This window comes from Engraulis encrasicolus, chromosome 11 (genome assembly GCF_034702125.1).
Source record: "Engraulis encrasicolus isolate BLACKSEA-1 chromosome 11, IST_EnEncr_1.0, whole genome shotgun sequence".
In the NCBI taxonomy this organism is placed as follows: domain Eukaryota; kingdom Metazoa; phylum Chordata; class Actinopteri; order Clupeiformes; family Engraulidae; genus Engraulis; species Engraulis encrasicolus.
In genome coordinates, this window is record NC_085867.1 from 49,076,076 (window position 1) to 49,103,517 (window position 27,442).

The 27,442-nt window shown below is 42.7% G+C and overlaps 1 protein-coding gene across 1 annotated transcript in view; it reads right to left on the minus strand.

Annotated features, from left to right (window-relative positions):
- Positions 1 to 5,351, minus strand: part of ppp2r2ab (protein phosphatase 2, regulatory subunit B, alpha b) — a 56,000-nt gene extending 50,649 nt beyond the window's left edge. The window contains exons 1-2 of the mRNA XM_063210811.1: positions 5,107 to 5,351; positions 1,607 to 1,684 (exon numbers count right to left, since the gene is read on the minus strand). Coding sequence (XP_063066881.1) covers positions 1,607 to 1,684; positions 5,107 to 5,113 — 85 coding nt within the window. The 5' untranslated portion in view covers positions 5,114 to 5,351. The remainder of the gene's footprint in view (positions 1 to 1,606; positions 1,685 to 5,106) is intronic.
- Positions 5,352 to 27,442: the final 22,091 nt, after the last annotated feature.

Genomic DNA, 27,442 nt, shown 5'->3' on the forward strand with positions numbered 1-27,442 from the left:
TGTGTGTGTGTGTGTGTGTGTGTGTGTGTGTGTGTGTGTGTGTGTGTCAGGAGGAGCAGGACACTGGGAGTGTCTGCTTCCAATACGCCTCATGTAGTTATCAGACACAACAAGTGTGTGTGTGTGTGTGTGTGTGTGTGTGTGTGTGTGTGTGTGTGTGTGTGTGTGTGTGTGTGTGTTGCAAGGTGGATCTAGGGAGGCTTGTGAAACGGACAAAGGGTGCAGCTGGGTGGATCCTGAGAGGAGCAAGACACAAAAGGTGTGTGTGTGTGTGTGTGTGTGTGTGTGTGTGTGTGTGTGTGTGTGTGTGTGTGTGTGTGTGTGTGTGTGTGTGTGTGTGTGTGTGTGTGTGTGTGTGTGTGTAATGAGTAAGGCACAGGAAGTCAGATCTTGTACAGCTGGTCTTGAAGGAGTGACATGCCCTGTGTGTGTGTGTGTGTGTGTGTGTGTGTGTGTGTGTGTGTGTGTGTGTGTGTGTGTGTGTGTGTGTGTGTGTGTGTGTGTGTGTGTGTGTGTGTGTGTGTGTCTTCTCTGGCGGGAGGGACATTTTGGAGGTGTGTTGAGCAAGAGCCAGAGAGGCAGGTGTCAGGCCTTCAAAGTAGTGGCATGAGGTTGGATACTGATCATTTGACATTATAGCAATATCTCTAAAATGGGACACATTTGGACCATAAGACTTGGTCACAAGATAAAGGAGGTGTAATGAAGACCAAAAATACATATTTTACTACGCTTTGCTTTTGTAGGGCAGTATTGCTTATCTCAGGGTTCCCACGCCTTTTTCATCAACAAATTCAAGCACTTTTCAAGCACCTTCAAACACCAAATTTTCAGTTTTCCAGCACCTTTAATAGGTCGCATGAAGGGGGTGTGGGGGTCCTCCCCCAGAAAATTGTGTTTTTAAGAAGCAATTTCCTGCATTCTAATCAAAAATCTGAGGTAGTGAGACCCTAAAATTGATGTACCTGACATCACTTCACCAAAAAAAATCAAGCATTTTCACAACCTTGAAATCACTTAATTGAAATTCAAGCATTTTCAAGGAATTCAAGCACCAGTGGGAACCCTGTTATCTGAAAATGCTGTGGTGTGATACAAATGGTGATACACGTCTAGATTTAAATACCTGGAAATAAAAGCGGACATTCTGATCCTTTGTTGCATAACCACATTTTGGTCTCAAACCCCGAATGCCTTCAGTGGACAACAAAAACAAGAAAAGTTGCCTTGCTGTTCCAAAACGTTTGGAGGGGGGACTGTAAATACGCAGCAAAACCTGGAGTTGTACTCAAATTATTTGACATTTGTGTGTGTGTGTGCGCAACTGAAGGAGAAACTAGTGTTTTCACCATAATACTTTGTGTGTGCATGTATGGAATAAAAGGGTGAACCTGTATTTGTACCATGATACAAACACTGTGTGTGTGTGTGTGTGTGTGTGTGTGTGTGTGTGTGTGTGTGTGTGTGTGTGTGTGTGTGTGTGTGTGTGTGTGTGTGTGTGTGTGTGTGTGTGTGTGTGTGTGTGTGTGTGTGTGTGTGTGAGAGAGAGAGAGAGAGAGAGAGAGAGAGAGAGTGTGCGTGTGTCCAAGGAGTGCTTCTTGCTTACCTTCGGCTACGTCATCGTCAATGGCCCCTTTCACCTGGGAGAAGCACCACTGCACATCATTGCCCCCGCCTCCGGCTCCTGCAAAGACAGAGACAGAGACACACACACACACGTTAGTGATCACAGTAGCTTCCAGTACTGTATCTGATAACAGCTCCCAAACACAGACTGAAGTAGGGATGGGCAATATAACGATATATATTGTTATCATGATATAAACGTGTATATCGTGATCTTTTTCCTATATCGTTTATATCGTGATATTCAATTGTATAAAACTGATGAAATTACTATCATTTAATTACATTCCATGTTGTCACAATACACACTATAAATGTAGCTGTAAAAATAACAATAAAAAGATCCATTTTAAAGAATGGTTATTTTGGGACATGAAAAAATAAAGAGCAAATAAAGAGAATAACTGGAAACGTATGTAATTTTGCTATATTGTGATATATATCGTTATCGTGATATAAAGTAATCCATATCGTGATGGGATTTTTTTTCATATCGCCCAGCCCTAGACTGAAGCCCACATATGGAAGCTCAACGAGGCTATAACCAAGGCTGTAGTCAAGCCGTACCTTCGAGTCCAAGACAAGTCCCAAGACCACACTTAGTCAAGTCCAAGTTCAATGAGGTTTTACTTCGAGACAAGACCAAGTACCAAAAAGATTCCAAGTCAAGTCCCAGTCACAGGTCAGTCAGTGTTAAACAAAGATGTGTTGCAAAGGACATGCTATTGGATTTCAAGCTCCACTTCAGTATCTGATGGCCGGTGTTCTAAACAAAACTAAGACTGACCGAGTCCAAAAGTCCTAATGCCTCTATGCTCTGCCCAACTCCAAGAGTGCGTTACAATATGCGACCTTGCCTCCTCCACTTGTGCTTGTCTGCTCGTCCCGCCTCCTGGCCCCTCCTCCGTGGAGAAAACGATAAAGTTTCCCAGCTGTCAGTCTAGCCAAAACAACTTTTGAGGGACTGTTTTTCATTCACCATCCCAATTGCAAATGAGAAAGACTTTACAATTGAGCTTTTGCAAGATATTGAAATATAATGTTGTTGTCAGTGATGTCCTGATGACATATTACTTCCTGGTACGAGGAGACAAGCACAGGTGGAGGAGGCAAGGTCGCATATTGGAATGCACGCCAAGGCTCCAGAGGCACTAGAAACCGAGACGATTAGGGCAGCTGTGGCCTAATGGCTAGGAGGTTGGTTGCAGAATTGGAGAGTTGCAGGTTCGAATCCCCATGTCATCCATGACTGAAGTGCACCTTGAGCATGGCACCCAACACAACCCCACCTTGCTCCTCCAGGGACTGTAACCAATACCCTGTAGTAGCTGTACAAGTGTCGGCCAAGTGTAATGAGGTGATGGGTCTTGTATAACACAAACAAACCATCCAGCCTTATTTTTATAGAGTTTCTGTCTCCTCTAGTCTCTTGCGCGCGCGCGCACGCACGCACGCACGCACGCACGCACACGCACACGCACACGCACACGCACACGCACACGCACACGCACACGCACACGCACACGCACACGCACACACACACACACACACACACACGGATCAGAGCCTTGAAGTAGCCGGCTGCAACTGTCCATACTGACCTTAGTCAACAACATGTGCAAAACCAATGTGCAACAAATGTGCAACACCAACATGTGGATGGCGATTGATCAATCCTGATCGTGAACATGATCAGCCTAAGTTGCCATCATTAATTGAACATGACAAAGTTACTCCCTGAAGCTGTCGTCATTGTAAAAGAAATTCACAACAAGTACAGCACTCGGTTTTCTATGTACTCTACTGCGAACTTTTCAGGACATGCCCTTCTTTAACGTGTGTTATGAAATCAAACTGGGAGTATCATTGGAAAATTGTGACAAAATTCTGTAAGCTATTGGACAATGTATAGCTGATACCATAGATTGTATATTACTGTCTAGATTCCAAAATAACGTTATTTTCCATTCAAGGGTCCAGCTTCCTGTGTCCGCCCGGCTTCAAGCCCGACGGAACGTTTGGTTTCCAGGTGATATACATTCTATGGCTGATACAGAACATCTTCCCAAACCCAAACAACTTCCGCAGTACAGTAAAATATATGGCACTTATTTCAATACTCCTGAACAGCATGGTAGACTCTGTCCAGTCTGTGCTAGTCGATCTATCTAGCAGCCCAGCCAAAAAAAACCCTCAAGATATTTTCCAAGTGAAAAACAACAACAATGAAAGCAATTTCACATGTGATCACAGAAAAAGCTGGGGAAAGGAGGTCAGATTAATTTGCAGTCAGAGAGAAAAAAAATGGGTTGTGAGACTAAGATTCAGACCTAAGGTGCCAGAAGCTGAAATACTGAAATAGGAAAATTTGAACCTGCTTGAGAAAGGATTACAGATTAAACAAACTGCACCAGCACCTTAAATAATACAAAACTTGACATAATGATGTCACACTTCATTTATTAACCTGTAAACTAAAACATGTAATCACTGTCTAAGCAGTGCTTGGGGTGACCAGGCTTTCAGTGGTCTGAGATTGGTTAGTGAGAAGTGGAAGGAGGAAGCAAGCAATTCCTGCTTGGTTACCCCGCTTGTTATGCCATATTGCCATCTCGACTATGAGAAGGAGGTCTTCCATTCATCAAACCTCCCACCATTTTTTTTCCCATGTCACGACTTCCTGCCTAGCACACACAATCCCCGCGGGACCTCGATTAAATAAAATAAATAAAAAACTTGCTTAAAGCACAAGGGCTTCATCGGGCTACCCCATGCGAAGAGAAAGGAGACAAAGATGCACATAGTTCTAAATGATGCTCGTGGATCCACAGGAGCCACTTGTCAGGAAACCAGCCATCAACTTCTTAGATTAGAGACAGGAGGTTGGTCTAACTGGGAAATATTGCGCCTTTGGCCATTATACAGACTGGACGGGGATGAAATGGCGATGGAAGGCGAACATGTAGTTACACCATAGGCCATAAAGTTTGGCAACAGACTAATAAGACTTTGCGGTCGTCTCTGCCTAGCTGTGTAGCCGAGTACCACGCCAAGTTAAATTGTCAGCCACAATGCAAAAGGAGGTGAATCATACATCCTGCCCAAGAGAGCTTCCAAGATAGCAATAAACCACCAATTTAGGAGGCATGGGAATACACGATATCAGTAAGGCACCACCTCTAGAGATACATGGTATGAATTAACTTTGGGGAACGTTCACCTCATCATTAGACTTGACACTCCATGGTAGTCTAGGAGCTGGGAGGAAAGCAAGATACCACTACGGTCGCTGGCGAGCTAAAGTAGCATGCTAGTCACAGATCTTTCAAGTGCAATGACCTAGGATTCGCGAGTAGCCTATGTGCTCGCATAGAAATCGTATTTTTGCGACCCAATTTGCAAAACATGTCCCGTAACTTTATTTGCATGGGAACGAAGTTAGCACGCCAATGTTACATTTTGCCAGAATTTTCCCATTACCTGCCATGGCGAGACAGGGAATCTCAGTGTCGATGTCGGGACCCGGTATGGGTATTTTTTTGCCGGGTGCGGATATGAGAGACCTGTTCCTTCTGAAAGATGAGCCGGGATCGTAGAGCTGAAGCGGCAAGGCTCTTCTCGCCTGTCTTTCACTCTCTCTTTCCTCTTTGGCTCTGTCTGAAACTCATTTACACTCCCTCTCAGGGCTATCCTCCCACACTCCTGTCCACATTCAAAATGGCGCAGCCCCTCCCTGCAATCACGTCATCACCATTCGACCCTCTACAGCAGAGGGAAGGGGTGGTGGGAGGGGAGGGGTGACCGGAAAATGTGGGTGGCTTGCCACACAATCTGTGGGCTTGCTTGCCCATGGACAGTAGGTCTAATCGATTTCGGAAAGCTCTTATTCTTGAAATTCGTCAGAGGTCTGCATCCATTTATGTTTTAGTATGTTAAGTTGAGAGGGGATTATAAAACTCAATTTAGTCCCTACTGCCACAGTCACCAGAGGCCTTATAGGCCTAGAGGTCTCACCACCACCACCAGAGATTCTAGGAGGAGTAGGCTCAGTGGTGTTGTCTACCTAGGTAGGGCCTATGCTGAATATTTGAGATTTTTTTTGAAGTGGGTATAGAGCTCTACTGTTTGTGCTGTCCTAAATAATGGATCAATCAATTTTAGGTGGTTATAGCCTAAATGAAATCCCTGAAATTTTGAAGTGGGTAGGCTATTATGCCTACCGCATAGCCTGCATTCTACGAAGATAGGCTACACCACTGAGTAGGCTATCCAGTATCTGGTCTCACATGTGAAGAAAAACTGCATTGCCTTCATATAGGCTACTATTAGACCTGCAAATGAACACAAATTGCAAATATACAACAAGCAACCCATGATGAATTTCTCTCTCTCTCTCTCTCTCTCTCTCTCTCTCTCTCTCTCTCTCTCTCTCTCTCTCTCTCTCTCTCTCTAACCTGAGTACATGAGTAAACCAGGGTGAAGATGGCAACTTGAACTTCATTTGATATAATCCCACCATTAGGCTACAACATGATATTCCACTGTAAGATTTCAGTAACCTAGTATAGTGGCCTAGGCCTAGTCTACTACTACAGTGTTACCCAACCTTTTTTGTCTTGTGTACCCCCTAAGTATTTTCGTTGTGCCATGAGTACCCCCCAAGTCAAGTTTTACATCACTTTCTCTATTCCAATGTAACTAAGCCCCATACATTTGTTAAAAACATTTTTTTCCAAGTACCCCCTGCAGTATGCTCGCGTACCCCTAGTGGTACACGTACCCCTGGTTGGGAAACACTGTACTACTAGGCCAATGACAGCGTAATTTAGTGTGGTATTTTGCTGTCCTCTGGTGGCCGTACATTTAAACACGCTTTACTGACACTGGACTTTCAAAACTAGGCAAGGCCTAACTTGTGTTTTTGGCTGCACATAACCTGCTGCAACAACAGCAATAAGTAAAGGGGTGAATTAAGGTAAATTGGGACACTTTTTGGTAGATTGCAAAAAAAACAAAAAAAACCTTTTAGAGGTAGGCCTATACTGTGCAGGAAATGGCCAAAAAAGGTACTGCAACTATGCGGCTCATTGAGACTGGGTTGCCTATTGCCAAATTTGATATTTTCATTGAAGTTTACTATGTAATAAACTAATATGTTCCATTATGGCCCAAGTGCAGTCATTTGTGCAGCTAAAAATGGCTATTTCTGGAAATTCAAAATGGCGGACCATGAGGAACATTGCCCTTTTCACGTATGAAAAGTGCAATTTGTCCAGTCATAATGAATACTTGGAATTTGATGGTGGTGGTAAGTATTCATGAAAAAGGTAACATTAGTCAATGGGTAGCATGAATTCTGAAAATAAACAACTGAAAATCTTACACAGTGTACCTTTAAATACACCAACATGTATTTGCCTAATTGTCTCCCCCATCCTCCTCCATGACTGAGGTACCCTGAGCATGGTACCGTCCCGCCGCACTGCTCCCTAGGGGCGCCATTGATGGCTGCCCCCTTGCATGGGTGAGGTATAAATGCAATTTCGTTGTGTGCAGTGTGCAGCGTCCACTTGTGTGCTGTGGAGTGTTGTGTCACAATGACAATGGGAGTTGGAGTTTCCCAATGGGCTTTCACTCGCTTTCATGTCTTCATATGGCCACATGCCGGGGTCTTGGGTATATCCATGTGGAATTATTTTCAAAAGTATAATTAATATATTAAAATCTCAGGTTCAAAAATGAGTATGAATTGACTAAGGCACTCCAAATTAAAATGTCTTTATTAATATGACAAGTCCTACATGGATATATATTTGTTTTAGACAGTTATCCCTCTTGTGGATATTTGCTTTAGGCCAGGGGTTCCCAACCTTTTCCAACTTGGGGCCCACTTGAAATTGTCACAAATGTTCGGGGCCCACCTCTGACCCGATTATGTATAAAATTCAGCAGCAACACACACCAAAATGTGATTATAATTTTTAGAATATCATTTCAAGGCCCACTTGGTATACCTTCCAAGGCCCCGGCCCATAGGTTGAAAATCACAGCTTTAGGCATTTATCTCTCATATCAAACAAACTTGTTTATGTCTCTTCTTTGAGATTATCCTTTTTTGTGTGTTCTGTGCAGTTTGCTATTTTCCGTGGACCAGCCTTTATAAAGTCCTTTCTAGGTGTCATACCTTGCACCATTTTTCACAATCCATGTGTTGGATTCATGCACTTCATGCCCCCCTCCCCCGGAAAAAAAAATATTTTTTAAAAATGTGATTTATTCATATTGTAATTATAATCGAAATCTAAGTTTTTCTCATATCGCCCAAGCCTAAGTTCACCCTATCACAAGTCTGAGCTTCAGTCTCCTGTCCCGATCGCTCTCACGCCCATCTTCTTTCACTCCCACCGAGGCTCTGTCCTCCCAAAGCAAAAAAATATCTGGGAAATAACCAATGAGCGTTCAGCGTTTTGCCATTGACTAAGCACATATTCACATGACATTGAAGTCCAGTGAGACTCCACTCACTACCGTTGTCATGAGGGGAAAAAAAACTTCAAGCAGACATTAGGCGAACGAACCGCAGAATCCAGGGCTAGACTGGGAGAACAAAACGGCCCGGGCATTTTTTGGCTCAGACCGGCCCCACATACCGGTAATTAGCGGAGAACTGCCATTAAATTTACGTAACATATGTCTTCTAATGTGGCCTAGCGGAAAAGGTGCACAATTAAAAAAAAAAAAAACCTCTTTCATTTACCGAAAAACCCCACCATATGTGCAGTGACTTCACATTCAATTGTTTATCTAAAATGAATCTATGAATTGGTCATGTTAGCTGGCAGAAAACCTGACAATTGAGAGAAGAGATCCCCAGCAGCTGGGGATAAATTGGCCTTATCTGCACTCTTCAGTCCAATCAGCTCCTTGGACATACACAAAGACGGGGGGGCACACACACCTATTCTAATGTTAGGCACATAGACCTTCACTATTGGGTTTGGAGCATCTTGCTTCACATGGTGGTTTAAAAAGGTTTGCAGTGTCTGGGCGGCAAAAGCAGTTAACTTCTGCCCCAACAGTCTGGCTTGACTAGACAAGAACAGAGAGATAAATTAATGATTACAAATAATACAATACTTAAACGAAATATCCAAATTTATATTTAGCCTATTGGTAGTCAAGTGTAAAGAAATCCTGCACACTGTCTATTCCACCAACAAACTTTAATACAACATTTCGGTCATCCGATCCGACCTTTTTCTTTACACTTGAATGACAACCCCACTGGTATAATATCCTACACACCTGCCCAACCACAGAGGTGTGCAAAAGCATCTTCTTGAAATATTTAGTAACAATAATATGCTTAGTGGCTACTCACTGGCTACTCTACAGAATCCCCAACAGCACCATTCCACCACAAAGACAGCAATTAGCACATGCCAGTGAATATTTTGGCCTTAGAAATGAACAGAATTTACAGGAGGATTGAAATGAAGTCTCAGGAATTAACCATAAAGTTTACCATTAATCTCCATTTAGCCTATCAAAACAAATCTACACGTATATTTATCACATGGACTATAGAGAATAGGCATATACTTACAAATCTTCATTGGTAAACATTCAACTTGGAAAAGGAAAACAAAACGAATGAAATACAGTGCATTTTCTCTGAGAGTTTGTCTTCTTCAGGTTATAAAAGCATACCTGTTTCTATGTGTCATTGTTGTCGAAATGTACATGGCAACTGAATACATGCATAGAAAACATGCTTGGCACTGGAAAGAGGATAATTTAAGCTTTCGAATGGCACATGTCCCAGTTCACAGCCATGATGTCTATACAAACATTCATCAAATAGTGTGTGGGGAAAAAACTATGTTTTGTTGAACCGCTGTTTGCGATTTTGTGGGTGCGCTACAAGCTACGTATCGCGTTATTTGCGAGGGAGAGGGTGGCAAATGGGATGGCAAAGCATAGGCTATTTCTGGGAGGGGGGGAGGCCACCCATTAGAACCGCCCTGGCCGAGGGCCGTCCACATGACATCGTGGGCCGCTGGACAATTTTGTAAAAAAAAACAAAAAAAACTGCCCACCGGAAAAATGCCCGGTATGCCATACTGTCAGTCCAGCCCTGTCTGGAACCTCTCTGGGTGATCAGGACACGGCTGGGCCATGGGTCATGATTTGCCACCTCCCTGTTACTCTCTGACAGACATAGCCATCTGTTGGCTGTGTTGGTGTCCAGGGTAAAATGACAGAGATATATAAAAGGAGATTACGATTATAAGAAATAATTAGATTAAATAACAAATAGTTACATAAATTCCTTCCCTGGATTGCATTCCTTGCCGAATATGAGGCATAACCAATTTAATCTCTTCTTTTTGCATTGTTACCGGTGTGGTAGGCTACAGGCTGGTGTGTTATATGAGTGTCATAGTTTGCTGATTTTGTCACAAATGTTGCTTCTCCTTCCTCTGAGACAGGGGGGATGAAATACTTTCCTGGGTCTCACCTCGTCCTTGGTGTCCATTGCAGAGCAGGTTTGTTCACACATTGTGGACAGTCAAATTCTTCACTCCGTTTTGCTCTGACTTTCATGTAGTCTGGAGAATGGAGATGCCTAAGAGCATCTATATGTCCAATACATGTTATCCAATCAGACCGCTATCCTGATCATGAGAGAAAGAAACAGCAGGACTATCCATTGTGTATAGCCATTCAGTAGACAAACAGAATAGGAGTTTGATTTCCAGGTGACGATTATGAGGAAGTTACAATAATTGGCATGTGTCAGGACTAGAATGTAAATGAGGGATATGGCAAAGTGAACAAACCAGTTGGTGGGGGAACACAAATACTTGTCTATGTGTTTAAATCATAGTGGATATGAATTTATTATAAGGATAATAATAAATAATATAATAAGGATAAGGATATGATAATATATATAATAAGGATAAGGATAAGGAAATATTTATTGTGACTCATGGCTGCACCAGTCAACTGCTCTTGGTGTAATTACATGAGATGGCCAGCAGTCGGGGCTGTGCATCTGTTGTAACCAGAGCAGAGCAGTCTGTCATCTTTGGTATGTAATCTGTACATTTTCAAAGCAGGATTTATGTTGCTTTTAAATGCCAAAGTCAATATCTAATGTAATTGGCAGGATCTTGGAATGCAGTGATCTTGTTTTCTTTAAGTGAATGATGGAGGTGTGACAACTAATATTCGTAGCCTACATTCGCTGCTCAGTGGAGAGCATATTGACATATTGTCTTTGTGTGTGGTTCCCAGGCTGCACTGTGGCACAGAGGAAAGAGCTCCAGGGGGTCATAAAGGCTGCAGAGAACATTATTGGCTGCCCTCTTCCATCTTTGGAGGGCCTACACAGCACCCGCTGCCTAAAAAAGGCCAAGTGCATTCTGAGAGACACATCCCACCCAGGTCACAGTCTTTTTGAATTGCTGCCATCGGGCAGGAGATTCAGGTCCATTAAGACAAGGACAAACAGACTGAAAAACAGTTTCTATGCAGCGGCCATCACAGAACTGAATTTTGCATCAAAAGCATAGTTTTTATATACATACCATTCTTTTTATTCCATTTTTTAATTTTATTTTTATTCTTATTTTTTATTTTTTATTTATTTTTGCTTCAACAAGGAATGCACAATTTCGTTGTGCTTGTCACAATGACAAATAAAAGATATTGTATTGTATTGTATTGTATATTGTATATTGTACATGATAAACTTTATTATTATTTTTTAATACATGAATTATTTCATTTAAATTCAAAGTAACAAAAACAAAAAAGACTTGGAAGATGAAGAATGTACCACATATTAATATTTTGAGACAGTGTTCCATAACAAACACTTATGGAAAGCCACCTCCTGAAGATGAACAGTAAAGAATGGACCAAATAGTAGCCTGGTTCCTACCAGACCTCCGTGTGTGTGCTCTGGAGCCCCCTGGTGGCACTCCAAACACACATCGGTCTGGGAGCATGTGGCAGGATTCAATTTCTGGACTCAAAAAATAATGCCGAGCATTTATCACTTCAATATCACTGGCAGCTCACATTGAGGAGTCACAGGTCATATTATAGACTATATTGACGCTTTAGAGATCAACAGAAAATGGTTTTGAAAGAATTTGTTGATATTGAAGCAATAAATGCTGAGATTATTTTTTGACTGTAGAAATGGAATCCTGCTACATGCTCCCAGACCTAGTAGTGGAGCTCACAAAGCTGTGCGGAACTACAGGTCGGGCAAGAGCCAGGCAACAAAATAGTAGCCTAACCAATAGGACTATACAATTACATTTGGCTTGGGCAGAATACAAACTCCTGGGCATTGGGTTGCCGTCCATCTGGGTTCGTATTCTCCCATAATAATAAACAAGCTGATCTCCCTTGTGCTCAGATCTCCTCTAGAATAGGAGTGTATGTGGATCACAGGGCAGGAACTCTGAGCTTCTACAGTGTCTCTAACAATATGACTCTGCTGCACAAAGTACAGACCGCATACACTGAGCCACTATATGCTGCCTTTCGGGCCTTCTCTGTCTGCAAAGTCACATTGTGTCAGTGATAACAAACCAGAGCTAAAGCACATTCATATCCATATGCCAAAAAATAAATGTAAATTGTGAACCGTTTCAGAATTTCCCATCTTTGCAGTATTCTGTTTAGTTAAGAGAATTTATCAATGATAAAATTACCTTGCCTTGTTGAAATATTGTGAGGGCTGATAGTGAAAAAAACCATTTTTTGTTTCTTCATGTCATCTGTTTGTTTGTAGAATTGCATGTAGAATGTGTGATGGCAAAACAAAACTTTGTTTGTTATTTGTTTATGTAGAATTACATGTAATGGGTGTTCAGTTTTTGCTTCCAAGACTTGGCCAGGCCCTCACGTGTCAATCGCGAGGTTATCACCCATTGCTGTCATGCTCTCAGTACTGGTGTCAGTTGCTGTCATTGGGTCATCCCTGACCAATTAAGAATGGAGATTGTCCACATTTCAGGCGAAGATGCAGGGAAAAGGCTGACAGAAGTCGTGGAGAGAGTCCCCACACATAATTTTTTTTCCATTTTTCATTCCATGGCAGGATAATTACGTTTCCACCATTGAGAATCTGATGAAGACTTGTGTGTTTTGAGAATTCGAGAACTGATTCCGAAAATTGTGTGTAAGCAATCGAGAAAAACTGTAATAGACTGTGCCCTAAACAGGGTAGTGGCCTCTGATGCCATCTGATTCAAACTGAACAGCAGAGGGCAGCAGGGAGCCGGGGGTAAACCTCAACTCTCAAAATTAATTTCTCACATTCATAAAATGAGTGTGCGTGATATTCTAATTTAGAAATACACTATGACTAAGTTAGAGATTATGCGCCAAAACAATAGCTCATTGTTAGATTCTACTGAGGTGGAAGACTCTCTGCACATCTAGACATAGTTGATATATTTGCTTGATTCAGTGTGCGTTGGTGTGTGTGTGTGTGTGTGTGTGTGTGTGTGTGTGTGTGTGTGTGTGTGTGTGTGTGTGTGTGTGTGTGTGTGTGTGTGTGTGTGTGTGTGTGTGTGTGTGTGTGTGTGTGTGTCTTGGTGTGCATGCACATCGTTGTAAGAATATAGTAGTGGATGGGAGGACATTTGCCCATCCCAGATCTGAATCCGAGAGAACAATTTAGTGCTTTTGGCATAAGAATCAGTACACCCAAAGATAGGAGAGATGGGACAAAACATGTCCAGGAGATGAAACTCATGTTTGTGCTTTAAAAATATTTAAAAATTGTTACAATATTATCTGGAATTATAATTTTTTTTATTTTATTTTACATGCTGCAGTGCATCAACAGTACCTTCAAATCCCATGTCCAAAAGAAGGTTTAAGAATTTAACAATACCATAATAATTGTCTAAAATAAAATAAAACGAACATCATAGCTACAGCCATTTAGAAATATAGCTGCAAGCAGCAACGCGGGGCCAAGCAGTAAACTTGCCAAAGTCGCCACAGCAACAGAAGGAACTGCAGCGCCCCCTTTGACCCAAATCTCGCCAATGTTGGTGTGCATTCCTTGGAGGGGAGTGTGCTCACATGAACCAGGAGCGTGTTCCATTCTCTACACTCTGCACTGTGTACTGTGATACAGTGCACTTTCCACCCTCAACTTAACGGCTAAATTTGAGGGTGAAGTGCAGGTCCAATTCACGTTCTGTCTGATACACTTCACGGAAATGACGGTTGTCGCGTGTCATCAGAGTTTACCAACCGCCAATATACAATTCATCACGGAAGACACTGTTCCTTATGTTGACAATTTTTAAAAGTTACCCCTTTCTCTTATACACATGGCTATTGTCTTTTGAATCAAAGCTATGCTGTCATCACAGAGATTCGGCAGTTTGACCAATCTGACACTCAACCAGAGAGGAAACTACGTAACAAACATGGCGGCCATTGAGTGCGAAAAGTGTACATAACTGCACACTTCAAAAAATGGCCGGTTTGAGGGCGTTATCCGGGTAGTTTACAGTACACTTCACCGCCGCGATTAGAAATGGAACCGCCCTGCGTACCCAAACACAGTGCGGGAAGGGCGGAAAGTACGAAGATTGGAACAGCCTCCAAGTTTATTTTGAATCCCTTAAAGGGCTGACAAATATAAGCTCACTTCCTGTTACCTGTTGGTGGCGCTAGAGAGTTTGAGCTGGGAATCTGGATTTTTTTTTTGTGGGAGGTCATGGGATTGACTAAATAGCTAAAAGAATCTGACAAACGGTTGCTGAGATATGACCTCACTTCCTGTTTTGCCACTTTTACGTCAATTTTGATTGGCTGTCACCTCCAAACGATAAGAGGTATCAAAAAATCTTTGGATACCCTAATGCCTATCAGTCTGAAGATGATGTGTACCTTTTTGCTGGTCATTCTGACAAAAATTGTGTGACAAGTAGCATTTTATTGAATTTTACAAAATTCAAAATGGCGGAATTTCCCTTCTGCGTTTACATAACGTTACATAGTGCGTTGGATTCGGCTTGGCCCAAGGATTCTAGTGATAATAATATGTTTTACATTGTGCACATGGTTTAAAAGCTACAGGCAAAGATGTAGCTAAATTTTTGACCTGTTGGTGGCGCTACAGAGTTTGAGCTGGGGGTCTGAATTTTTTTCAGTAGGTCATAGGATGGACATCTATATGTATGAAAAATCCTAGCCGAAACCGACAAAGGGTTGCCGAGATATGACCTCACTTCTTATTCAAACTACATGGTGGTAAACAGAGCTAAATACTATGGTAGGCCTATCCTGCAGGCATGGACAAAAACAATATCACCCAACATTCTTAAAATATACAGGGGTCTTGGGGCTTTGGAATTAGAAAGTGGAGAAGACGCGCTCACACTATCGTCTAAATAGGCCAATTTAACAGTTCTTAACTGGGTGCTGAATCCCACAAAAAACATAATGAATGAAGCAAAGGACAGCACTCTTCGGGCGAATAAACAAAGGAGAAATCTGAAGAGTGCTGTCCTTCACTTCATTCATTCATTATGGCTTTGGAATTAGCCAAGGCTACTTTAGTATCCAGCAAAATACATTTCATTAATTTACAATGTACAGGAATGAAATTGATTTTAAAAAAAGTTGTTATCACTGACACAAGTTAACGGTGACATTTGGTCCTTCAGACAATATTGTAAACCCAATGTGGACCAAAATAAGTGCCCACTTCTGGTATACTCATATGACAATGACATGTACAACATCCTGGATTGCAATCCAATGCAGATGTAGGGTTTTGTGTTGGAAGAAATTGTGGGTAATGGGGGAAAAACATTTGGTTAAATTTGTCAACAAACTAGTTTTTAATCAGTATTAACAATGCGACTTTGCCATCACCTACAATGAAGGAAGGATACACAGACATTCTATTACATCTGAATAGCGTGATGATACTCCAGAATGTTTACATTCATTATGCAAAGTTCATCTCAGGAGTAGAGATGTCCGATAATATCGGACCACAGATATTATCGGCCCGATAATAGCATAAAATGTAATATCGGTCAATATCGGTGTCGGATTTTCGACCTATTAAAACCGATATAATAATGCTTGAATTACTGTACACTTTTCTCCTTAATTCTTTTTCTATTTTGCTCAGAGGTTATTAATATTTAGAAAGCTTTGTTGCATTCGAGAATGCATCTAGTGGGGCGTTACAAAAAAATTAAGCATATTTTATTCCACAACAGCAGATTTGTAATGTTACCTAAAATTGTTATGAGGAAAAATAACCCACACTCCATAATTATTGGCACCCCTGGTTGAGATGTGTTAAAAGCCTTAAAATAAATTCAGTGTTTATTGCAGAAGAATACTGTCACACTGAAAATTTTAGGAAAATGTAGCCTTCAACTCAAATGAATTGTAGGAAAATAAAAAAAATCCCTGACTAAAAAATAATTATTTTTCATTAAATCACCTGTTCCACAATTATTGGCACCCTTAACAATTCCCAGGAAATAAATATAATTGAAGCATTTCTGTCATTTCTACAGTAGTTTACAAAGTTTACCAGAGTATGTAGGAACATTTAATTAGTAATTCATCACTTCCTGTTTCCCTGGGGTATAACTATGACGTGACACCGAGGCCATTTCTCTTATCCACTCTTAAACATGGGAAAGACAAAGGAACACAGCATACAAGTGAGGCAGATGTGCGTCGACCTTCACAGGTCAGGCAGAGGCTACAAGAAGATTGCCACTCAACTGCAGCTGCCCATATCTACTGTGAGAGGAATAATTAAGAAGTTCAAAACAACTGGAACAGTGGTAAACAAGCCTGGACGAGGACCGAAGTTTATTTTGCCACCACGCACAGTGAGGAGGATGGTAAGAGAAATCAAAATATCTCCAAAGCTCACTGTTACAGAATTACAACAAATGGTAGCATCCTGGGGTCACAAAGTCTCCAAATCAACCATCAGGCGCTGTCTACACGCCAACAAGCTGTTTGGGAGGCATGCACGGAGAAAACCTTTCCTCACCCACAATCATAAACGCAAACGTCTGGAGTTCGCCCAGCGGTATTGGGGCTTCAACTGGGACCGTGTGCTTTGGTCAGATGAGACCAAGATTGAGCTTTTTGGCAACAAAAACTCTAAGTGGGTCTGGCGTGCCACGAAAGATGCGCATGCTGAAAAGCACCTCATACCCACTGTGAAGTATGGGGGTGGGTCAGTGATGCTGTGGGGCTGTTTCGCTTCCAAAGGCCCTGGGAAGCTTGTTAGGGTGCATGGCATCATGAATGCTTTGAAATACCAGGACATTTTAAATCAAAATCTGTTGCCCTCTGCCAAAAAGCTGAAGATGGGTCGTCACTGGGTCTTTCAGCAAGACAATGACCCTAAACATATGGCCAAATCTACACAGAAATGGTTAACCAGACACAAAATCAAGCTCCTCCCATGGCCATCTCAGTCCCCAGACCTCAACCCCATTGAGAACCTGTGGGGTGAGCTGAAGAGGAGAGTACAGAGGAGAGGACCCAGGTCTCTGGATGATTTAGAGAGATTCTGCAAAGAGGAATGGCTGAAGATCCCTCTTTCTGTCTTTTCCCATCTTGTGAAACATTATAGGAGAAGATTAGGTGCTGTTTTGTTGGCAGAAGGGGGTTGTACAAAATATTAACAACAGGGGTGCTAATAATTGTGACACACATTATTTGATGTCAAATAATTATTTCTTTATGTGGGATTTTTTTCCCCACTGAATAAATGCACTTGTATTGAAGGTTGGATTTTTCTCTTTTTTCCATTAAGGTCCCATATTATTTAGAGAAAAATAATAATAATTGGAAGCTAAAAAACACATCTCAACCAGGGGTGCCAATAATAATGGAGGGCACTGTATATCGGCATCGGTATCGGCCGATATCGGAATCGAAAATTGAGAGTTGGACAATATCGGCATATCGGATATCGGCAAAAAAGCCAATATCGGACATCTCTACTCAGTAGTCACATTAATTGCCGAGTTCCCTTCATGAGCTGCTGCTATAATATTTACCCACATTTGAATAGGCCTATGTATTAATTGATAGCTTTACTTTTGATCCACTGTTCAGCCAAAATCCTGGGTAGAGGGGCTGGGTGAACTTTGCTTGGACCTTATGCAAGCGGGTGAATGTATTCCTGCACACCTTGTAAAAACACAGAATACCTGCTTTGTGATCTACATAGACTCCTATTTTGGATGCGCCTGGGTCAGTGCTGATCAAAGTTTTACAACCTCCATGTTTGTAATAGCATTCTGCTGAAGAGCACTGTATGCTCCAGGATTGGTCATTGTACCCCAGCCAACAGTGAAGACCATTGCCTTTCCTGCTGATTCCTTTGTAGGACGCCGCTATGGAAACTCCGCTTGGGTGTCCCCCACTCCATTCTACTTCCCAGTAGCAGCGTTCAGACACACCCTCTTTACACAGAACCTGCTGCCAGTAGTCAAACTTGTCTGGGTGGTCTTGATAAGAACAGAGACTATCTGCACAGGTCACCTCTCTGTTTCCTTTGAGAATGTGAAGCTGTGAGTGTGCAGTGCTTGGATCCAGGGTGAACCGATGGGAATCTGAAGGAAAGAAGTAAACACACACACACATGCACATGCACACGCACACGCACACGCACACGCACACGCACACGCACACGCACACACAAGGAATAGATTTTGAATTGAGAAATACTTTTCCATATCTGAGCAACCTATCATATATGTTTGACAATATATAGAAATGTATATAGAAAAACATTTATTTATTTATTTATTTATTTATTTTTTAGAGTTGAACGAGCTAAAAATCACACTTCACCTTGTGATAGGTAGCTACAGTGGATTTATTTAAGTGTATGTTGTGTTTGAGTTTCTTACATGCCAAGAAATCTTCTCTGGTCTCTGGCTCGGGCATCAGTATTTCTTTCATTGCATCTGTTGAAAATATGAAAGATATGCCAAAGGCAGAGCATGCTTTTAGTTTTAACATAATAGTTTAATTTTCTTACAATGTTCAGATTCGTTGGAATACTGATAGTAGTTCATACCACTTCCTGATTGGCTGCATAGCTGCTGCAATTCATTATCCAAACGCTCTTTTAGCTGAAAGATACTTTTCTTCAGTAGCTCAAAAGATGTCTCTACATCGAAAGAAGCTACGGGGAGGTCACCGACTTCAGGGAAAAGGGGCAAAGATCGAAAGTGCTGTGGATGAAAGAAAATAAAGGCATTTTTTCTGCAGCATAAGAACAAATCTGTATGAATATTAAATATTATTGTTCATTTTACCTGTAGAAATTGTGTGTCGTCCTCTGTTTGTGAAAGCATCTGGTGCTCTGCAGCAGTCCCTTTCAGTTGAATAATCTCCTGCTCCACTTTCTCCATGAGAGCTTCTACTCGACCTACCTCAGCCTTCTCCTGAGCCTTGATCATCTCTACCACCACAGAGCATCTTTTACCAATGTTGAGAACCATTTCATCAAATAGTCTTTCACTCTCATGAACAGAATTACGTGCCGAAAGCTGGAAAAAAAAACAGCGAATGTAACATTTACTTTACATGTGGGGTGGGGAACCTATGTTTCGAGGGGCGTGTACAGCCCTTGAAGCCGTCTTATCCAACCCCCGACATAATTTGAATGTTATGCAACTTCACATGAAATATGTTATATTTTGTAAAGGAATCTTAGAAAGTACATTTGCAATACAATTAAGTTATATCCAGGGGACCTAGAGAAGGTGGGGTCTGTTTTAAAGGTGGCTGCCTTCAATATAGGCCCAAAGTGCAGGGGGAAATCCTAGTTTGTGTTCCTCGTACGGCCCTTGGGGGAATTTGAAGTGGCTCCTCGAATGAAAAAGGTTCCCCACGCCGGCTTGATAATACAATATAACCTTTCATTTCACACCCCATTATAATGTATAATGTTCTGTTTCTGCTTCAAAATAAGTTATCATTGATTCATTCCACCCAATTATAATAATGCTCAGTTAATGAATACCATCAATAACACACAATTATAAAACCATGGACATGCTTTGTAAAATAATTTATCAACAAATGATTTTTCATGGCCGACAGTGAATGGAAGACAAATGATCATATAGTCTGTCAAATACATTCAAGCCTTCCCTTGAAAAAGAGGGGGAAAATCTTATAGCCTATGGCTATTCAAATGTTATAAAGGAGTAAAAGGGGAAATGGCAAACTTTTATGGAACTATGTGCCATATGAGGTAACAATATTGAAACATTGACATGAATTGAGGCCTACTCACCTTCAAACTTTCAATTGTTTTTTTTCAACATTATTAAGTAATTCTGTTTCTTCTCAATTGCCATTTGACTGCTCATTTCAGCTTCTTCCAGCTGTTTCTGTAAGTAGGTCAAAGGTCATCTCAATCAGAGCCGTAACCAGACATTTTCAAATAAGGTCAAATACTGCGTGTTGCACTGCATAATGTCCATGTAGAATACTTCAAACACTTCAGTCAAACTCTTACGTTTGTTTTCATTAATCACTACCTTGAGGATAAATGGGGGTGGCGTATACAGGTTGAATTTATCATTGTTGATCATATATCGATTTACATCATAAATAAATATTACGTTACTGAAAAAAATACAGAGGACATGACCACTGTGTCCTCAATGGTAATTACGGCCATGATCTTCATAGTATAAGATGGTAGGCTACGTCAGAGAAGAGAAGAAAAGAAAAGAAGAGAAGAGAAGAGAAGAGAAGAGAAGAGAAGAGAAGAGAAGAGGAGAGGAGAAGAAAAGAGAAGGCATAGTGCCAAGTCTGAACAGTACCAACAGGTTTTGTTGAAGCTGCATTATGACGGGGGAATTTGAACCAGGAAACTAATCAGACATACCTGCTTAATATTCCTCTCAGTGGCAACATCCACAATGGCATGGCTTTGGTGTTCCCCAACTACACAGCGCAGACATATGCATTCCTGATGGGTTTGGCAGAACATGTCAAGTAGCATGGCATGCTGAGGGCACACCATGTCCTGTAGTTTTCCCGTGGCTGCGACCACTTTATGTTTGTCCTCTGCGTCAATTTTTTTGTGCAGTTTCAGATGAAATTCACAGTAAGACTTCAAGCAAACCAGACAGGACTTGACAGCCTTCCGCTCTCTCCCAGAGCAGACGTCACACTCCACATCTCCAGGTCCAGCATAGCTGTGGGCAGCAGGAGCAGACTGGAGTCCCAGAAGCTTCAGCTTCTCCACCACTTCAGCCAGCATTGTGTTTCTGCCTGGAACTGGCCTTGGAGTGAAGGTCTGTCTGCACTTTGGGCAGCTGACTGCTGTATTTTTCTTGTCTTCAAGACCCCAGTAGCCTGTGATGCAATCCCTACATAAATTGTGGCCACATGGAATAGTTACAGGATCCTTAAGCACATCCAGACAAATTGGACAGCTTATATCCTCTTCTTGAATCAATGAATCACATGCCTCTGCCATTTTGCTCCCTTTACTAGTGACTCCTTAACAGAAATCAGCCAGAATGAAAATGAAACCTCTTTTATTCAGTATATATACAGGTCGGTCTACTGCTCTAAGGAAAGGGAGGAGCATGACTGTTGTGAAACAGATGCCAAACTAGAACGGGCACTCGGTAGAGCGCAAACCAGAGGTCGCGTTAACCGACAAATGTCCGTCATTGACGGATTTTTTTGAAGGGTGACGGAAAATTCTGAAGTCTGTCCGTCATTTTGACGGATCAATATTCAGGGTGATGATAAATAAATCACAAGTTTAAGTAGACCTACGCCTCTATCGAGTAAGCAAATATGCATTTCAATTAGGTAGCCCCTTAATGCGCGCCGTACCTCCAGTGGCACGCTGTAATAGTCATTTAAATGTAACTACCATAGCACTACAATACTATGACACTACACAGGCCCTTTAGTAATCCACCGCGACTTGGTCATTACCATACTGGTAACAACAAATTCATAAAGCCGCGTCTTAAGGGGGTATAGTTATCAGCGCAGATAATTTCATGCTACTATCGTTTGCCTTTCTCCCTCTCTCCCTGCTTGTCATAGCGCCACAGCTGGGCTGTGTGGCTGGCTGCAGCAGAGCGCGCGCCTCTGCGCTTGCTCAAAATAATGAATTAAAATAACTAAGACGTTACACGTGTGACTTCGACTTTAAGATTCAGAACTATGTGTAGACCTAGGCCTACTACATTTACCGGCTATCTGATTTTCTGCAAATGACGAAGTTGTCCCTCTATCGCCCTTCATAGAAGCATTGTCTCATAACTCCTCGCTTGAAACATAGGCCTAAACAAATATACAAATAGCATTTGCTAGCCAGAACCTTCACTCAAAGGCAACTGGTCTAAAACAGCATCAGGACATTAACTAATAAAAACGACGGATATTCAAGAGCCTAAATATTACCAGGCAACGCAACTTACAACTTGGCAAACGTTGCCAGAAACGGCTAACCTTCTCTCATTTCGATAGCTGGCGATATTTTGTTTTTATTCAGACAACTTTACCGCGCATCCCAGAGTCAACATATAAGCCGATGGGGCTACGTAGGCTCCCTTTACCGTCGCTGATATTTTTCAACAAAGTTTTGCGAAATCTGGTAGGGTTCAGTGCCTTTGTCGACTGCCTGGGCTAAACCTTTCTGCTTCAAGGCGGCTTTCCTTTCCATCGTGCATTTGAAGCCCAACGCGAATATTATTTAACACTGCGCCTTTGTATTACAATCGGTGCATTAATCAGAGCCAAACGAGTGACTGACAGCTGTTGGATAAAGCCCTGCACACGTCTTTTAAAAAGGTGCTTGTGGTGACCATAGCGCTGAACACTGAATCAGACGCGCGCCATGAGAGATATCTGCAGCTTTTTTTGAGGGGGGCAGAGAGAGAAAGTGGAAAGCAAAATTGACTCCATCCTCAAAGTTGGAGAATGAATGTCGAGTGAAAGGGGGTGTATTCACAGCGGTTTACTCTCAATTGGCCGCAATTGCGCATGTGTTGTTCCCGGTGCGGGGTCGCGACCCCCCACATTGAGAAACTAGATGGAGAATTTTTAAAAAATAGGCGATGACGGATTTTTTTCGACCCTGTCCGTCAAAATGACGGACTGTGAAAAAGTCTAGCGCAACCTCTGGCGCAAACCTTCGCCTACGCCACTTATTTTTTTCTGGCCATCTTCAGAGTGTGGGGCATAACATTCTCCAAATTTTGGTGTTAGTTTCATTTAAATCGGACCGGAATAAAGTGTCGTTGGTGAAGGTATGCGCTCGACAGAGTGTCCATTCCATTTAGTCTAGTATGGAGATTGTGGTGGACACATTTCTGAAATTTTGATGTCATTTTCATAAAAATCGGTCCAGAATTGACCGAGTTAAGATGAGAAACGTGCATTTCGCAAGGTCTTGACCCCACTGACCTTTGACCCCCAACCGCTAAAAAAGCATGACGTGTGGCACATCACAAGATCGGGAATTGAATTCTGCACATCTTGGCACTGGTTTCAGGCAAATCGGATGCCAATTAACCGAGATATCGCAAATTTACGTTTTTGACCTTTTCGTGACCTTGACCTTGACCTTTGACCCAATCACTCCCAAAAAGTAATCGATTGTTCCTTGGGTCATGACCAATCATCCCACTAAATTTCATAAAAATCGGCTCAGTTCTGTCTGAGTTATACGAAGTACAAACAAACAAACAAACAAACATATTCACAAATAAATAATAAATAAATACACAGCGGTCAAAACATAACCTTCTCGGCGAAGGTAAACATGACAAGACTGCGTCATCCTGTTGGTTTGGGTGACAAGACAGCAGTCAGTCCATTAATGTTTAGACATGTTCTCTATTTAGTTAGTTAGTGTGGTGAATGGCATAAATCATCTAGAAATAGAGGGCTGCTGAATAGTCCTTGGCTCATCAGCTATTTAGTTGTTTTGGGTGTGTAGGCGCGATAATAAATCATAGCACACATCACCAATCTAAAGTAGTAAGATCAAGTCCAGTCTCCTAAGGAGGTGTGATCCTCTCCTCCTTTTTTTCTGCGGCATTTAGTGGCGGCTTGCATACGATGTCCACTACCGTCAATTTGACCCCAAATTATTTTCAGTGTATTAAACATAAATGGAACATCCATATTTTCCTAATACATGTTCCAATCTGTCTAGATTATGTCAAATACATGAACATAATGTAACAGGGTAGACCTGTCTACAGTCAAGGTGAGCTTTGTCCCTTGCCAGCTCCCGTAGTAGTCTGACGTCACAAACTCGGCTAGCTGCTGAGTGGCTCCGCAGTAAGTGGCGGCTAGCCCATTGTTTTATAAAAACAGCTGCAAGTGAGCAGTTAGCTGGAGCCCTCCCGGTGTTTGGGATTTTGTGCTGGCGAACGCTGCACTCTGACTGCGCTAGCCAGAGATCCTGGGATGGCCAGCCCCAGTTGTGAATCCATATCTGTCAATGTGGAGGTACGTGTTCATGTAACTATATGATGTGTGTTCGCTAAACATTCAGAATAGTGTATTCACTACCATGTTAATCTCTAGGTGAGCCAGATCTTCCCTTGGTTTGCGACATGTCGGTGCCAACCAGTAACTCGCACTCTGTCCTCCTGTGCTGAGGTATGTGTACCCGTGTGTTATGTTAACACTGTTCTATATTAATGATGGACTTGCATTCACTGATGTTTGTTTGCCGCACCCCTCAGAGTGTGCCATCGAGGGTCGGCAACATTGCTTAGGCCTACTGCTGTTTTGTCCCTGCTCAATTAGTTTTGCTTTTCTGTTATATTTGTTTTTGTTTGTTTAATTTCCGCCCGGCCGCCTTCCCCCCTCTCCTGGTCTGACTAGTATTGCTGCTGTTAACTAGGCCTACCTAAGCAATAGATTTACTCTGTTGAAGTTCTATTCTCTCACCGCTTTCAGTGCAGGCCCCGTGACTCCTTATGCACTTGTAGCTTTAGGGGTGACGTGCACAGTTTGACGTGTAAAGACTTACTGATTGAATCACTTGCTTGCAGTGGAAAGACTTACTGTTTAAATCACTTGCTTGACGTGGGAAGACTTACTGATTGAATCACTTGCTTGCCGTGGTAGCCTATGCCTATGCGCATATGGTAAATAGGAATATTGTAGACACGGGTTACCTGCACTGAGCGTCTCAATTATCATTGTCTTCAATCAATACTCTGGGTGGCGAAATTCCCCCAGTGGCGTAGTCGTGCAATTACACATAAAAAGGGGTAATTATTATTTTAAGGATAATTACCGTAAAAGTCCACTTTGCTACATTTGGCCTGTAGTCGGCAGAGATAGCGTACAGAGACGTGACTTTTGTTTGTTAGGTTTTTGTTTTTTTCGTTTTTATTTGAGTAAGGGGCAGTGCAGGGGCAAAACAGCAGTGGGCTCGGGGGACTCCAATCTCCACAACGAACCACCGAGTCTTGGGTTGCCTGAGAGGGGGTGAAGTGGTGTCCGTCCCCGCACAAGATGGAGGAAGACTATGAGGGACTGTTGGAGCTGAAGGACATGGCAAGGCGGCAGGGGGAACAGATCCGTCTCCTGTCGCAGTGGGTGGAGTTGCTGCAGCGGCCTCAAGCAGGGTCGCCTCGGAGCCCCAAGGTGTGTTGGCGGTGCGGTCAGCCCGGCCACCTGGCCCGGAACTGTGACGGGCAACGGGTCCCTGCTCCGCCGCAGCCCTCGCCGGTAGCCCAATCGGGGCGTAATGGGAGGCCCTCCCCTCGTCGGCCAACAGGAGGTCTGCCGTCCCCTGGACTGAGTAGTGGCCATGCCAGCGGAGCGCTGCCGGGCTCAAGGGACATGTCCATGCCTCTCCAACCTCCAACCTGGGCCATCTTGCACTGTGTGTGTGTATGCTTGTGTGTGTGTATGATAATGCTGTTCAATTCTCTTGGTGCATTGTAGGGTGTGTGTGTGTGTGCGATGGGGTGACTGTGTGCCTGTCTGCCTGTAGGTGCGCGCCTGCCCGTGCGCATGATTGTAGGGGAGCATACCTGCCTGCCTGACTAGGAGGGTGTCGGTGCATGAGTGACTGCTTATTGTATGTGTGCATGCGTGTGTAAGAGTCTGCCTGCCTGTGTGCATAGGCCCATTGTGACCTGAATCCTGGTGGTGGAAAGCTAGCCCATCGTCGGGGCGCCGATGAAAAAAAGCTGGGAGAAAATGTAACAGGGTAGACCTGTCTACAGTCAAGGTGAGCTTTGTCCCTTGCCAGCTCCCGTAGTAGTCTGTCGTCACAAACTCGGCTAGCTGCTGAGTGGCTCCGCAGTAAGTGGCGGCTAGCCCATTGTTTTATAAAAACAGCTGCAAGTGAGCAGTTAGCTGGAGCCCTCCCGGTGTTTGGGATTTTGTGCTGGCGAACGCTGCACTCTGACTGCGCTAGCCAGAGATCCTGGGATGGCCAGCCCCAGTTGTGAATCCATATCTGTCAATGTGGAGGTACGTGTTCATGTAACTATATGATGTGTGTTCGCTAAACATTCAGAATAGTGTATTCACTACCATGTTAATCTCTAGGTGAGCCAGATCTTCCCTTGGTTTGCGACATGTCGGTGCCAACCAGTAACTCGCACTCTGTCCTCCTGTGCTGAGGTATGTGTACCGGTGTGTTATGTTAACACTGTTCTATATATTTAATGATGGACTTGCATTCACTGATGTTTGTTTGCCTCACCCCTCAGAGTGTGCCGTCGAGGGTCGGCAACATTGCTTAGTCCTACTGCTGTTTTGTCCCTGCCCAATTAGTTTTGCTTTTCTGTTACGTTTGTTTTTGTTTGTTTAATTTCCGCCCGGCCGCCTCCCCCCCCTCTCCTGGTCTGACTAGTATTGCTGCTGTTAACTAGGCCTACCTAGGCAATAGATTTACTCGGTTGAAGTTCTATTCTCTCACCGCTTTCAGTGCAGGCCCCGTGACTCCTTATGCACTTGTAGCTTTAGGGGTGACGTGCACAGTTTGACGTGTAAAGACTTACTGATTGAATCACTTGCTTGCAGTGGAAAGACTTACTGTTTAAATCACTTGCTTGACGTGGGAAGACTTACTGATTGAATCACTTGCTTGCCGTGGTAGCCTATGCCTATGCGCATATGGTAAATAGGAATACTGTAGACACGGGTTACCTGCACTGAGCGTCTCATTGAGTTCTACCATATAACCTCAGACCTCCCCCTCTGCACATTCCTGTCCCTTTTTGTTTCCGGCGGTCCCGGAGTTTTAATGTATGTTTATTTTCTTATTTTAAATATGTGTTAATAAAGAAAAGACTTTTTATTTTGAAACAAGAAGTACACGTCTCTGCCTACGTCTATCCGAACCTGTTGTGCCTTGGGTTATCATTGTCTTCAATCAATACTCTGGGTGGCGAAATTCCCCCAGTGGCGTAGTCGTGCAATTACACATAAAGGGTAATTATTGTTTTAAGGATAATTACCGTAAAAGTTCCACTCTGCTACAATAAGTTATTTAGAACAGAACATTTTGCTTCATTTAGGGCTCTGATAACCAACAATATGTATGATGTGGACGAGGGCCAAAACTAATGCAAGGCAACTTTTGGGCAGTTGTTGCACATTTTCGCCTGGTCATGGATTAGTTCTTTTGGTGTGTGGGCTGTGTGTGGGGGTGCTAGGACTTATCTAAAGGGCCTTTTATGTCCCCAACAGAGCAACAGTAAATATCTGAAGCATAAACCGGTGCAAAAGTTTT